The 12,839-nt window shown below is 39.0% G+C and overlaps 1 protein-coding gene across 1 annotated transcript in view; it reads right to left on the bottom strand.

The window, feature by feature from the left end:
- Positions 1–3,680: 3,680 nt before the first annotated feature.
- Positions 3,681–12,839, bottom strand: part of MBTD1 (mbt domain containing 1) — a 53,862-nt gene continuing 44,703 nt past the window's right edge. The window contains exon 16 of the mRNA XM_074970915.1: positions 3,681–6,751. Within this exon, the coding sequence (XP_074827016.1) occupies positions 6,633–6,751 (119 nt within the window). The 3' untranslated portion in view covers positions 3,681–6,632. The remainder of the gene's footprint in view (positions 6,752–12,839) is intronic.

Genomic DNA, 12,839 nt, shown 5'->3' with positions numbered 1-12,839 from the left:
GATCAAAACGAAACCAACTGTTACTATACATCTGTTACGGTGCTGAAAACAGGTATGGGTTAGTTGCCTACATAAATTTGTTTTCTCATCACAACCTGAGATGATTCTTTGAGTCTTCCTTCAGCCTGCCCCTTTGCTCCACAGCTTTTGCAGTTTGGTGGCTACAGTGAAAGCAGAGGAAGCACATTAAGTATCAGTAGATACCATGAGAGAGAACTAAAGAAAAGCACATACCCGTGCTTATTAGTTTTACACAAGTTGACTCACCCATCAGAAAAATCATTACACTTCTGCCCTGTTTGTCAGTCCCTGTGTAAACAGTAGTATTATTATCATCTATACTCCACATTATAGGACTACCACTTTGAGTGCTTTATGACTATTTTAAATTAGACCTCTGAAGACTAACAGATAATTCAGTTCATAAACTGATGCTCTACTAAACAGGATGTAAAGTGAAAATGTAGCATGTGGTAACCAGACTCGAGTAGACATCTGATTGTAATGGCGATTTTTGAAACTAATAGTACATATCTGTTGTACAGCAAATAATGAGAATAGGATTGAATTTCAACCCATACATTGCATCTGTTTGTAATCTAGTGATAGGGTAAACAACTCAGGAGCTTAACATGAGCTGTCTGAAAGATCTTAATGAATAGTACTAGCAGACAGGATCAGATACCCTTACCGGAATGGCTAAGACATGAAACCCCTCCATGGAGAAGCTGAACCATTACAGCACTATGCTGGCAAAATTACATAAGACACTGATTTGAAAAGCTCCCAAACTCAGGTATAGAGTGGGTGACAGAATATTTGCTTGGAGTATCTCCTATGGATTGAACAGTTTCTACAGTGGTGATCATACTTATGAGCAAATGTTCAAAGGAACAGGTCCCTCCACTGTACAGTGAAGCTGTAGATGTCACAGCACATTGAGTGAAATAATTTCCATTTTATGAGGCACAGGGATAACTGACCTCTAAAGTGACAGCATATGACCCAACTCTCTTGACTGCCATTTCAGTGCTCCTGTTCATAGGACCAAACTGTCTCCTGTAGGCTATAGTTATAGCAGAATAGTATGAAGTTTGATAAACTTGCTCTGTTCTTATGCTATGATAAAGCCTTATGGCACCCTTAGTAATGAAGGCCAACAGGGAACATGGTGTACTAGCCAACTACCCTACATCACTTAAACCATACAGTTAAGGCACTTAGTGATTTAGCTCTAATGGATTTTAGAAGAGATTTGTAAACTGAACTGGGCTCAAACAATATTACACAACAATTTGATGTGACAGCCAATGTCCCATGTATTCTGCAACTATATACTTACGTTTAGTGGTACTCGAGCAGAAATTCTCAATTTTCTAGCACTTTCTAATAAGTGAGGTCTGATGGACTTTAATATGAATAATCCAGTCAGTATAGTAACTTGTTTACTTTTATAGTGAATTCAGTTTTTTAGACTGTCCCCATATTTTCAGTTTCACAGACTGGTGGACTACCAGGTGTAGCTTTTAGAGGAAATAGCTCTCTAGCTGCATGGGGCAGGTTACATTGCCCAGTTGTTTCAGGGTGCCTGCCTCGCTTGGAAGACAATGCTGCACTAAGTTTGTGCTCCCTTCTCCTTTACCCGTTTATCTTCACAACTGAGGATACAAACAACTTTTTTCCTCCAGTGAAAGCTGGAATTGTTTTTTGTAAACAGTTCTGTAGAAACAAGTAAATTCCACAGATTTGCACTTAAGCCATTACTCACTGACTACACTGTTATTTGTTCCCGTGCTAGTTGGCAGCGCAGTGTCTCTATTCTACATACCACTGCAAATGCAGATGTACCCTACTACATCATGATTAGCACCAGCACAGTCTTACTGCTCCAATGCACCCCACTAGGCTGAGCAGCACTGAGTGCAAATCACACTGCACTAATGTCAATTGTGCTGGCAGGGGTGCAGCTGCACTGGTGGCTAAATCACAGTTTAGACAAAACTGGCAAGGACTGCTTAATAATGTAGAATTGTGAAAGGTCTGGGATATGACTTGTGGCAGCTTTCAAAAGCTTCCCTCTCAAAGATAAAATTCCTCCCTCCCCCACAAGTTCCAGCAATGAAACCTGCACTGTGTATATGGTACCTTAAAGGAAAAGTGATAAGTTTTCATTCCCATTGAAAAGCAAAGTTTTCAAAAATAACTGAGGTGTAACTTAAAAATTAATTTCCCATAAGTGTATTTAAAAATAGATTTGATTAACTGATTTCTGTACTTCAGTTCTGTTATTTGTTATGGGCCAAATAAAGACACCACAATGTATCTGAACATATACCTCAAAAAATAAAAATAAATTACCATCCACGTGGTCTTATTTTAACATTTTTATTTTGTGTAAAAAAGGCAAATTTAGTGAATTATTTTCATCTTGTACACAAAGTTATAATTTTAATGCTTTTCACATCCATGCTGAAAATCTGCAGTCTGGTAAAAATGAAAGTAACATTAATTTCTTCAAAAGCATTTTTCACTTATATACATTTCATGAGAAAGTTTTAAAAACTCTCTCATTGACCACACAAATTACCAAGAAAATAAAAGATTAAATTTGTACAGATATTGATCTATATATCAAATACATACAGAAATGATGTAAAAACCCTATTCATTTCATCTTGATTCCCACCCCAATATATTTTCCCAAGGGCAAAAGCTGATGCTTTTTGTTGTATAAATGGCTGTGACTATTTTTTTTAAATATGAAAATTAAAAGGAAGAAAAATTCAGCTTAATCACAGTTTTTTAATCCCTTCCCAATAAAGGATTGTTACCAAATATATATTAGCACCATAGTACAAATATTGGTGGGAGAGGGTATTCACATCACATAAAAACAATAATAATAAAAACAAACAAACACTGAAACCCGTGTTAGTATCCGTAAAACAAGAAATTGATAAATGCTTTAGCTTTCCTTATACACAGCAAGGAAAAGGTTAAGAAGTTGCATTTAAAACAAAATAATCAAGGTCAGCAGTAAAATTCTGAGCCATAAAAGAAGGGGGCAGTTACAAGGTAAATTTAGTTATTTGCACTACCCCTTGCCTTGGTTATAAAAACTTGCTATGCCAAATATTGAAATGACTGTTTGATCCCCAACTTAGACATTAATAGAGATTTAAGACCTCTAACACCTCACCTTTCTTTTAGCCAAGTAACATGGTTCACAGGAGAACGAAGGAAGAAAATTCTTTGAACCATGTTATTAATTAATACTAGTACATATACAGTGAAGCCTGTACTGAAGACACCAATGCCAACAGGTAACCCCACTGTTTTAAGAGACCACTTTAAAGACCACTGCAAGTATGAATCTGGTACGATTTAGCTCAACTTTTACGTAAGCAGACCTCTCCCAAGCATGTGATTTTAGGTGATTCCTTATATGCTTTGCTTAGGACAGGTTTCATTGTACTTGACAGGTAGGTGAAGGATTTAAGTATTCTTTGGATTCAGAAACCAGACTGAAATTCCATCCTCAAATACACATGAAATTCCCACCAAAGTCAGCATGTGTATCTGAGGGTGGAATTTGGCTTGCAGATAGCCATGTTTAGTTTTTAAATAACCATTTTCAAGGAATATTATAAAGGTTGACAGACCCCCAAAATTCTCCACCCCTCCCCCTACAAGTGCATTTTACTATAAAAAAAAAATCCAAAGATTCCCCTTAAAATCTAGCCCAAATCAGGGTTATAATAGTCTGGATAATCCAAGTTCTGAAGATGGGCAACAAACACGAGCCCAGGAATCTGGATTTTTTGCCCTCATGATTTGACTTGCTAACTATGGGCCCAATTCCACAACTCCTTTTCACATTAACCCATATTCATACAACAGTGGTTCTCCTGAAGTCAACTGTGCTACTTCTGTCACTAGGGCTAGTCTACACTAACGCTGTAAATCGATCTAAGTTACGCTACTTCAGTTGTAACTCAGGTCAACTTACAGTGGTGTCTACACTGTGCTACGTCAATGGGAGACGCTGTCCCACCGACTTAACTTCTGCCTCTCGGGGAGGTGGCATACAGACGTCTGATGGGAGAGCACTTTGCCATCGACGTAGCTTGTCTTCACCAGACCCGTTAAATTGACACTGCTGCATCGATTGCAGCAGTGTCAACTTAGCCAGAAGTATAGACATGGCTTAAATGTTATTCTATGGAAGTAGAGGCTTTATGAAAGCAGATGCATCTCATGCATCCCTTGTGCTCTGTGGGCCTAATTCTGCCAGCCTTGCTCACATCGAGTAGTTCTTTACATGACATGCGACTACTCCCAGTGAAATCCATGCATTCAAGTACTAACCAACCTGAGAAAGTACCGGCAGAATCTGACTTTTTGATAGGTGACAGAGACCGTACTTGGTGTGACCGAGGCTCACCAAAATGCCTTTGTTTCAAGCATATGTAATTCAAAATCCTGGACTTGCCTTTACATCTCTCTGACCAACAGCTGGGATTGTAAAACTACACTGCAGCCCTTGTTTTGGAAGGCTCCGATTTTTTTTTGCGTTTTAAATAAACTAAATGAATTGAAGGGGCCTGGGAACTGAAGGGAGTAAATTTGAAGCTGGTCAACCTTGACAGAGTCCTTTTAATACGGATATTTTAAAGCTAAAATAGCTTTTCCACCTGAACTCACCAATATTTCACACCTGATAACCAGCTTTTGCTGATATGAGAACACAGTTGTCAAAAAGGGATCAATATTACAAAAAAATTGACTGGGGGAGAGGAGAAAAGGGTTCCATACATTCCTACACTATACAGGACAAGTTTTACTTTCAGTAGTAACTACAAAACTTTACATCATCATCATCCCCTCTTGCATAGAATGAGGTAAACCTGTGCATATTAACAATGCTTCTACCCAAAGTTAGAGCAATATTTTAGAAAATAATCAAATTGCTGGTTTTCAACTTTCTATGCATTTTTTTTTTTTAAGTTCAAACAATAATATACCAAAAAATGGTCTCCTGGGGCTCTGTGGACAGATATTGTTAAAGCATTTCTTAGGCTGAAGGACCAAAGAAGTTAATAATTTTGATTAATTTCTTCTAAGCCCTACTGTATGGGTCAAGAGTCAGATGATCATTGTACTGCTCTGAAGGGGACCTCCAAAAACCCAGAAGCACTTATAGAACATATTCAGTTTATTCCTGAGAGTTTAGTGAATGAACCTTACTGGTAAAAGCTAAAGCTCTCGATGCCCATTCTTCCCATCACAACTCTGCAGGGTGGGGGGGGGAAAAAAAAAATCAGGCTGCTAATCAACTCCAAAAATTAGGCCACCTGCCAAAATCCACACAGATGTAAAAATGGGAAGGGGGATTAAATTATTCAGCACTTATTAAAAATCCTCATATTTTGATGTTAGTCACTATAATCTTCTGCAAATATGTCTAAAGAGATCTGTTCAGTTAAAGAGTCAAAAATAATGGGATGATTAAAGTGAGACTGGCGTCTAGAACTAAATGAGTCCAATTTCCCAAAAAGCAAAATATTTTTTTTTAGATCCCAATTCCATTGTTATATTCTTGGACAGCAGAATATTAAAACCTCTGCAGAACTGAGAGTAAATTTTTGCCTTCATAGTAAGTATTTTTCTAGTTCATCTGGTACATCTCTTGAGGATGCCAACATACCCAAGTATTTGAAGATATGGAAAGCAGGAGTCTAGATTTTTCTGGGGAATAAAAACCAGAGAAAAGGTCCTCAGATTCCTTCCTCCCTCAAATATGTTTTCCATCCAAACATAAAAAACAGGAAAAGGTCCTGAATTTCTAGTTTAAACACTTAGTTTCATGTAATTTTCCACGAGAGAATCTGCTGAAGTTCCAGTTTAACACGGGGCTCAGTAAACATTTACTTGAGCATCCCAAGATTAAGGGCCCAATCCAAAACCCACTGAAGTCAATGGGTGTTGAATCAGGCCCTAAATGAGTACGCATCTTGAAAAGTTAATACCACACCTCATGAAAGCACCCCCATTGAAATTGGGCTACTCACACAAGTAAGGCTTGGCAGGGCTGGTCCCCTTAAATCATGTATATGTTTTTATGCCCCAAAGTCAGGACTTCAGTTCAGTATTTTCACAATGAAAAACCAGAGGTGTGACTCACACAGCTCACAAAAGTCCCAAATCTCCCAACTTGTACCAACAAGGTTCATTTGTAATGACAGTTCATTTGTATTTGCAACTATATCCTCCTCAAACAGTTTCCTGCAATCCTGCTAATTAAACTTTAATTTTACCAAAAAATTAGAATTTCAGTTTAAGAATGCACAATAAATCTGAATTTGAAAATATTACAAAATTCTTTCAAAAGCTTCAAATACAACACAAAAATGTCATTTTTTGTTTAATAAATTGTAAAAATTTTTCACTAAAATAGTTTCCCTGCCCCTCCAAAAATTTTTCAATGGAAGTTTCATCTACAGTTAGCAAAGTGCCCCAAGTACAGCTCTGCAACTGTACTATTGAAATGGGAACAAAATCAGTCAGTCAGTCTTGGAGAAAGGCTCTTTTCTCTATCACCACCACCCTGCCCCTCACATTTCTGAGCTGCCTTATGGTTCTTGTTTGATGTAGTAGCTGGCAGACCCATTGCTTTCCTGATCAGATGCTCCTTGAAGAAAGTTATACTCCTCTCCATCTAGCAACTCCTCCTTCAGCTGCAGTGAAGTCACTAAAAATAAAAGATAAAGACCCATAAAGAATTTAAAATAATTAAGATTTCCCTTCAGTTTATCTAAAACCTAACGTTATTTTTCTTCCCATTAATAATTTTAAACTGAGCATTAAAAAGGCTAAAGTTTAGATAAATTATTTTCAAGAAACAATATATATAGTAAATAAAATAGCTTCAGACTTGCGGATTTAAAGTGCAGTTATAATCAGAAAAAGGACTGTAAAATGTATAAATTGGGAGGGGAGGGGGGAGGAAAGGGGTGTTCCACAGTAACTGCTTCTCAGTAAGTCTAGATTCAGCTTGTATCAAAAGATGATTTTCATTTACTCCCAGACCTACAAATTTAACTTGGGATCACAGCCAGGGGAAAAGAACCACCAACCTAACCCAAGATGTACCTTTTACATTATCTCCAGGCTGCATAGTCAGAACTTAGCTGACAAGCTACATGAGGCAAAATAAATTCTGTTCACACCTCTACAGCTGGGTTGTCTCCACAGTTCTAATAGTGAAGTGGGCAGATATATTAATCACTAATACACATTACATTACTATAGCACCTTCCAGTCAAAACCCTAAAGGCACCTTTCTCATCAATGAATCATGAGCTCCCTGGTGAGGCAGGCAGATATTAAACCCATTTCACAGATGGGAAGACTGAGGCAGAGAAAAAGATTAAGAGGTCAAGTATGCCCAAGATCATATTGGAAGCATGTGGTAGAGCTACAGTAGAACCCAGATTTCATGTCTAGTTCTTTGACCAGCCTTCTCTTGGGACTCAGATACCTCACAGGAAGCAGATGCTTTGACTTTTCTGACAATAACTGCACTTTAAGTTACACCCTTAACATCACTTCAAAAATGATAGAATAACTTCACTTTAACAAATGCCCCTGAGGTTTAATTTTAGCCTCAGTGATCCCATATTAATACCTCTGGTTAAGCTAGTGACAAACTGAAAACCGATTACCCACTGTTTAGAAGAACAAATACTGGACAATGATGGAAAACATAGTAAATCCATCTATGTATAGGGCTACACTGCAAAAAAACACCAAAAAACCCAAAATAAAATTGTAGCAAGTCTCAGAGCCTGGGTTGACAGACTCAGGCTTGTGCTACAGCACTAAAATAGCAGTGTAGATTTTCCCCACTCCGGCTCTGACACCTGGTGAAGGGGATGAGTTTTAGAGTCCGAGCAGGAACTTCTACACTATTATTTTTAATGTCATAGTGCAAACCCCATGATTCTGAGTCTCTAGATCCGGGCTCTGAGACTTGATGCTGTGGGTGTTTCTTTTTTGCAGTGTAGACATACCCTCAAAGGGTCAACCAGTAAGATGTGCAAAAGTGATCTCTTAAAATACAAATATCCATGTTGCACAGCAAAATAATCTAAGTTCCAAGAGGATTTTTTTTTCTTCTTTACAAAGTCTGCCCTTCTGAGCCATCTGCCTACAGCAACCATCTTAGCATAAAAGGTCATTTTAAGAAATGGTAAATTAAGCTTCATCTTGTTGCAATGCTGCTTCCACACAGAAGACTAGTAACTGAATTAAGAAGCTCATGTCACGAATTCCACATTGTATTTTGATGAGTAAATGTGGCAAGTTTTGTCCAACCAAGAAAAACAGATGTTATTTCAAGCGTGTCACTACTATGATTATTTCTGGCAAAGTGACAGATTGAAATCTGTATGCAATGTTGGTGTAGCTGTGTAGGTCCCAGGATATCAGAGAGATAAGGAGGGTGATGTGATATTTTTTATTGGACCAACTTACGCTGATGAGAAGGACAAGTTTTCACAGAGCTCTTCTTCAGATTGAAATCTAACAATTTTCTCAGGTGGGTGCTGGGCTTCAAGAGTGAGAGTGGCCTGCTGTACCTTTAGAACTGGTGCACTTTGACTAGTTTAGAGAATAGACTGTATCAGCCAGTTATACACTGACTGCTTATTTGGGACAGTAATTCAGCTTAACTGGAAAAAGTGTAGATAAGTAAGTAATACTTACATAGGGCTGTCTGGGTTTTTGATGCTCTCAGGCTGATGTGCTTTATCTCCCCCTATAAATCTTCTGCTTATAAAAGAGAGCTGTTTTTAAACATCACTCAAAGCTAAAATCTCTTATAGCTAGCAGTATATTACAAGGTTCTCAGAAACTTGGTGGCTATGGATTTAGAATAATAGAATATCAGGGTTGGAAGGGACCTCAAGAGGTCATCTAGTCCAACCCCCTGCTCAAAGCAGAGTCAATCCCCAACTAAATCATCCCAGCCAGGGCTTTGTCAAGCCTGACCTTAAAAACCTCAAAAGGAAGGAGATTCCACCACCTCCCTAGGTAACGCATTCCAGTGTTTCACCACCCTCTTAGTGAAAAAGTTTTTCCTAATATCCAACCTAAACCTCCCATAGTGCAACTTGAGACCATTACTCCTTGTACTGTCATCTGCCACCACTGAGAACAGTCTAGATCCATCCTCTTTGGAACCCCCTTTCAGGTAGTTGAAAGCAGCTATCAAATCCCCCCTCATTCTTCTCTTCCGCAGACTAAATAATCCCAGTTCCCTCAGCCTCTCCGCATAAGTCATGTGTTCCAGCCCCCAATCATTTTTGTTGCCCTCCACTGGACACTTTCCAATTTTTCCACATCCTTCTTGTAGTGTGGGGCCCAAAACTGGACACAGTACTCCAGATGAGGCCTCGCCAATGTCGAATAGAGGGGAACGATCATGTCCCTCGATCTGCTGGCAATGCCCCTACTTATACAGCCCAAAATGCCATTAGCCTTCTTGGCAACAAGGGCACAATGTTGATTCATATCCAGCTTCTCGTCCACTGTAACCCCTAGGTCCTTTTCCGCAGAACTCCTGCCTAGCCATTCGGTCCCTAGTCTGTAGCGGTGCATGGGATTCTTCCATCCTAAGTGCAGGACTCTGCACTTGTCCTTGTTGAACCTCATCAGATTTCTTTTGGCCCAATCCTCTAATTTGTCTAGGTCCCTATGTATCCTATCCCTACCCTCCAGCATATCTACCTCTCCTCCCAGTTTGGTGTCATCTGCAGACTTGCTGAGGGTGCAATCCACGCCATCCTGCAGATCATTAATGAAGATATTGAACAAAACCGGCCCCAGGACCGACCCTTGGGGCACTCCGCTTGATACCAGCTGCCAACTAGACATGGAGCCATTCATCACTACCTGTTGAGCCCGATGATCTACCCAGCTTTCTATCCACCTTATAGTCTATTCATCCTGCCCATACTTCTTTAACTTGCTGGCAAGAATACTGTGGGAGACCGTGCCAAAAGCTTTGCTAAAGTCAAAGAATAACACGTCCACTGCTTTCCCCTCATCCACAGAGCCAGTTATCTCGTCATAGAAGGCAATTAGATTAGTCAGGCATGACATGCCCTTGGTGAATCCATGCTGACTGTTCCTGATCACTTTCCTCTCCTCTAAGTGCTTCAGAATTGATTCCTTGAGGACCTGCTCCATGATTTTTCCAGGGACTGAGGTGAGGCTGACTTGCCTGTAGTTCCCAGGATCCTCCTTCTTCCCTTTTTTAAAGATGGGCACTACATTAGCCTTTTTCCAGTCGTCCGGGACCTTCCCCAATCGCCATGAGTTTTCAAAGATAATGGCCAATGGCTCTGCAATCACATCTGCCAACTCCTTTAGCACTCTCGGATGCAGCGCATCCGGCCCCATGGACTTGTGCTCGTCCAGCTTCTCTAAATAGTCCCGAACCACTTCTTTCTCCACAGAGGGCTGGCCACCTCTTCCCCATACTGTGCTGCCCAGTGCAGCAGTCTGGGAGCTGACCTTGTTCGTGAAGACAGAGGCCAAAAAAAAAAAAAAAGCATTGAATATATTAGCTTTTTCCACATCCTCGGTGACTAGGTTGCCTCCCTCATTCAGTAAGGGGCCCGTACTTTCCTTGACTTTCTTCTTGTTGCTAACATACCTGAAGAAACCCTTCTTGTTACTCTTAACATCTCTTGCTAGCTGCAACTCCAGGTGTGATATGGCCTTCCTGATTTCACTCCTGATTTCTCTAGTTCAATTTCATTTCAGCTCATTTTAGAAGGGGGGAAATGTCACTGAGCATTTTTCCTTTAACTTTTCAGTGGACCAGCACATTTCGTAGCAATCTGAAGGACAATTACAGGTACAAAAAGTGAATGTTTGTGTTTATTACTGTTATTTAATATCTACTACTGTAGTAGCTATCAGAAGCCAACCAGATTGGAGCCCCATCATCCTAGGTGCTATACAAATATATAGTAAGTGACAGACCCTATCCCAAAGAGCTTGCAGTCTGGAAAATTCTGTTTACTCAGGATGAAAGGCTGATAAGGCATCCTACACAAACAGGTTGTATAACATTAAGGCTTTGGTCCTACAATTAGATCCACTAGCACAGCCCCTTGGATATTAGTGGGTCCGATCGCAGGATTGGGGGTCTTAATTTTTAAATAAAATGTGAAGAGTCAAATTCTGCCCTGGGATACACGCATAAGTCTCCAGTGGACTTTAATGGAACGGACAGCTCCAGAAACAGAATTTGTTCCTTAATGTATATATAGCAAGGGAGTTTTGGCTGTTAAACCAGTTTAAAAGGAGAACAGTAATCCACTTTCTCTCATATGCTCAGCTCCTATGATATTGGCATAATCAATTCTGTCACTCTTCAGCAAGATGGTTGCCATCAGGAACAGGCTGAGAAATGCAGACTTCAATTAAAACCAGCATTTTAAGTTATCATTCACAGTTCGCATTCAAGGAGAACAGCTTATCTTGTGAACATTAAGATGGATATTGTTTCTCCTTCATCTTCCGAAACAGATGGCTGAATTTAAAAACTTCTTTTACTACAGATGTGTATGTACAGCATTCAGAACCAAGTTACATTATTTTCATTACTAACTGAAACACTCAAACCCATAATTTCACTATTTAATTTCATGCTTTAATTTTTGCTAAGCAGAATTAAGCATGATTAAAAAGCATGTACTATCTTCAGATCACCGATGCCTCATAATTCATTTTCTTTCATGGTCATTTTTGTAAGTGACAGGCAGGAAAAACTGTTTACAATAGAGGGTTTGCAGCATATTTGCAATTAATTTTTAAGACCCAGGATATGTTTTTAAATCTTCTATCTTCCTATTTAAAAAAAAATCTGAAACACAAAGAAGAATGATATTATGGATAGCAGTACCAAATAGGTTGTAATTAACCCCGCAATCTGATTGAGTAAGAAAAGTGATACTTATCAATATATGAGCATATATGAAAAGCAGGAACACTGAAAAGAAAATATGGCAAAGTTTTCATTAAAGGTGCAGTACCCACATTAAAAGGTTGATTAATATACAAAAACTGATGGCTATCTGATGACCAAATGAATGAGAGAAGCATTAAAAAGTTTCAGTTACTGAATACCAAGTTAACATCACCAATGTCTTTTCAAATGCAAAAATTTGATGTGGTGAAATCTGAAAATAAATCCCAAAACCTGTTGCTATTTGTAATCCTGCTATAAACTTACAAGCCATTTAATTATTCTTTTATTATGGTCCTATATCATCTTCCATGGTGATACACACTCCTGTGCTAAATAAAAATAAAATTTAAAAACATTAAAATATTTTAAAAATCGCTAAAAAAGCAGCAGAGGACGATGTAAAACCTATAAAATCAAGCAACCTCACTACCTTGCATCATGAAAACCTCTTCCCTCCCTACCCTGCCCCCAAAACCTTGCTTATTTTTGCCTGTCCCTGTGTCACATCTAATGTACAGCAGGGACCTTTTCTTTTATTAGTCTGTAGAGGACCACGCACACCTAAGGCATGGTATCTTTACATAATAAGCAACAACAATCATTAATAGAGAGATTACTCTAGGAAAACGCTAATACACAGAGGTTTAAACTGCTTTCCTACAACTTGAAATGCTTTGGTCAAGTTCCCATCCTCCCCAGTATTTAAATAATGCTTGTGGGTTTGCCCAATATTTCAAGTACACCTGGTGAGTTAGTAGGCTTCACATTTTGTCCTAGATCTGTTCAATTAGCACGA

Source organism: Natator depressus, chromosome 14, assembly GCF_965152275.1.
Source record: "Natator depressus isolate rNatDep1 chromosome 14, rNatDep2.hap1, whole genome shotgun sequence".
Lineage (NCBI taxonomy): Eukaryota > Metazoa > Chordata > Testudines > Cheloniidae > Natator > Natator depressus.
Note: the sequence above shows the minus strand (reverse complement) of the source record. Positions and strands in the feature narration are given on the sequence as shown.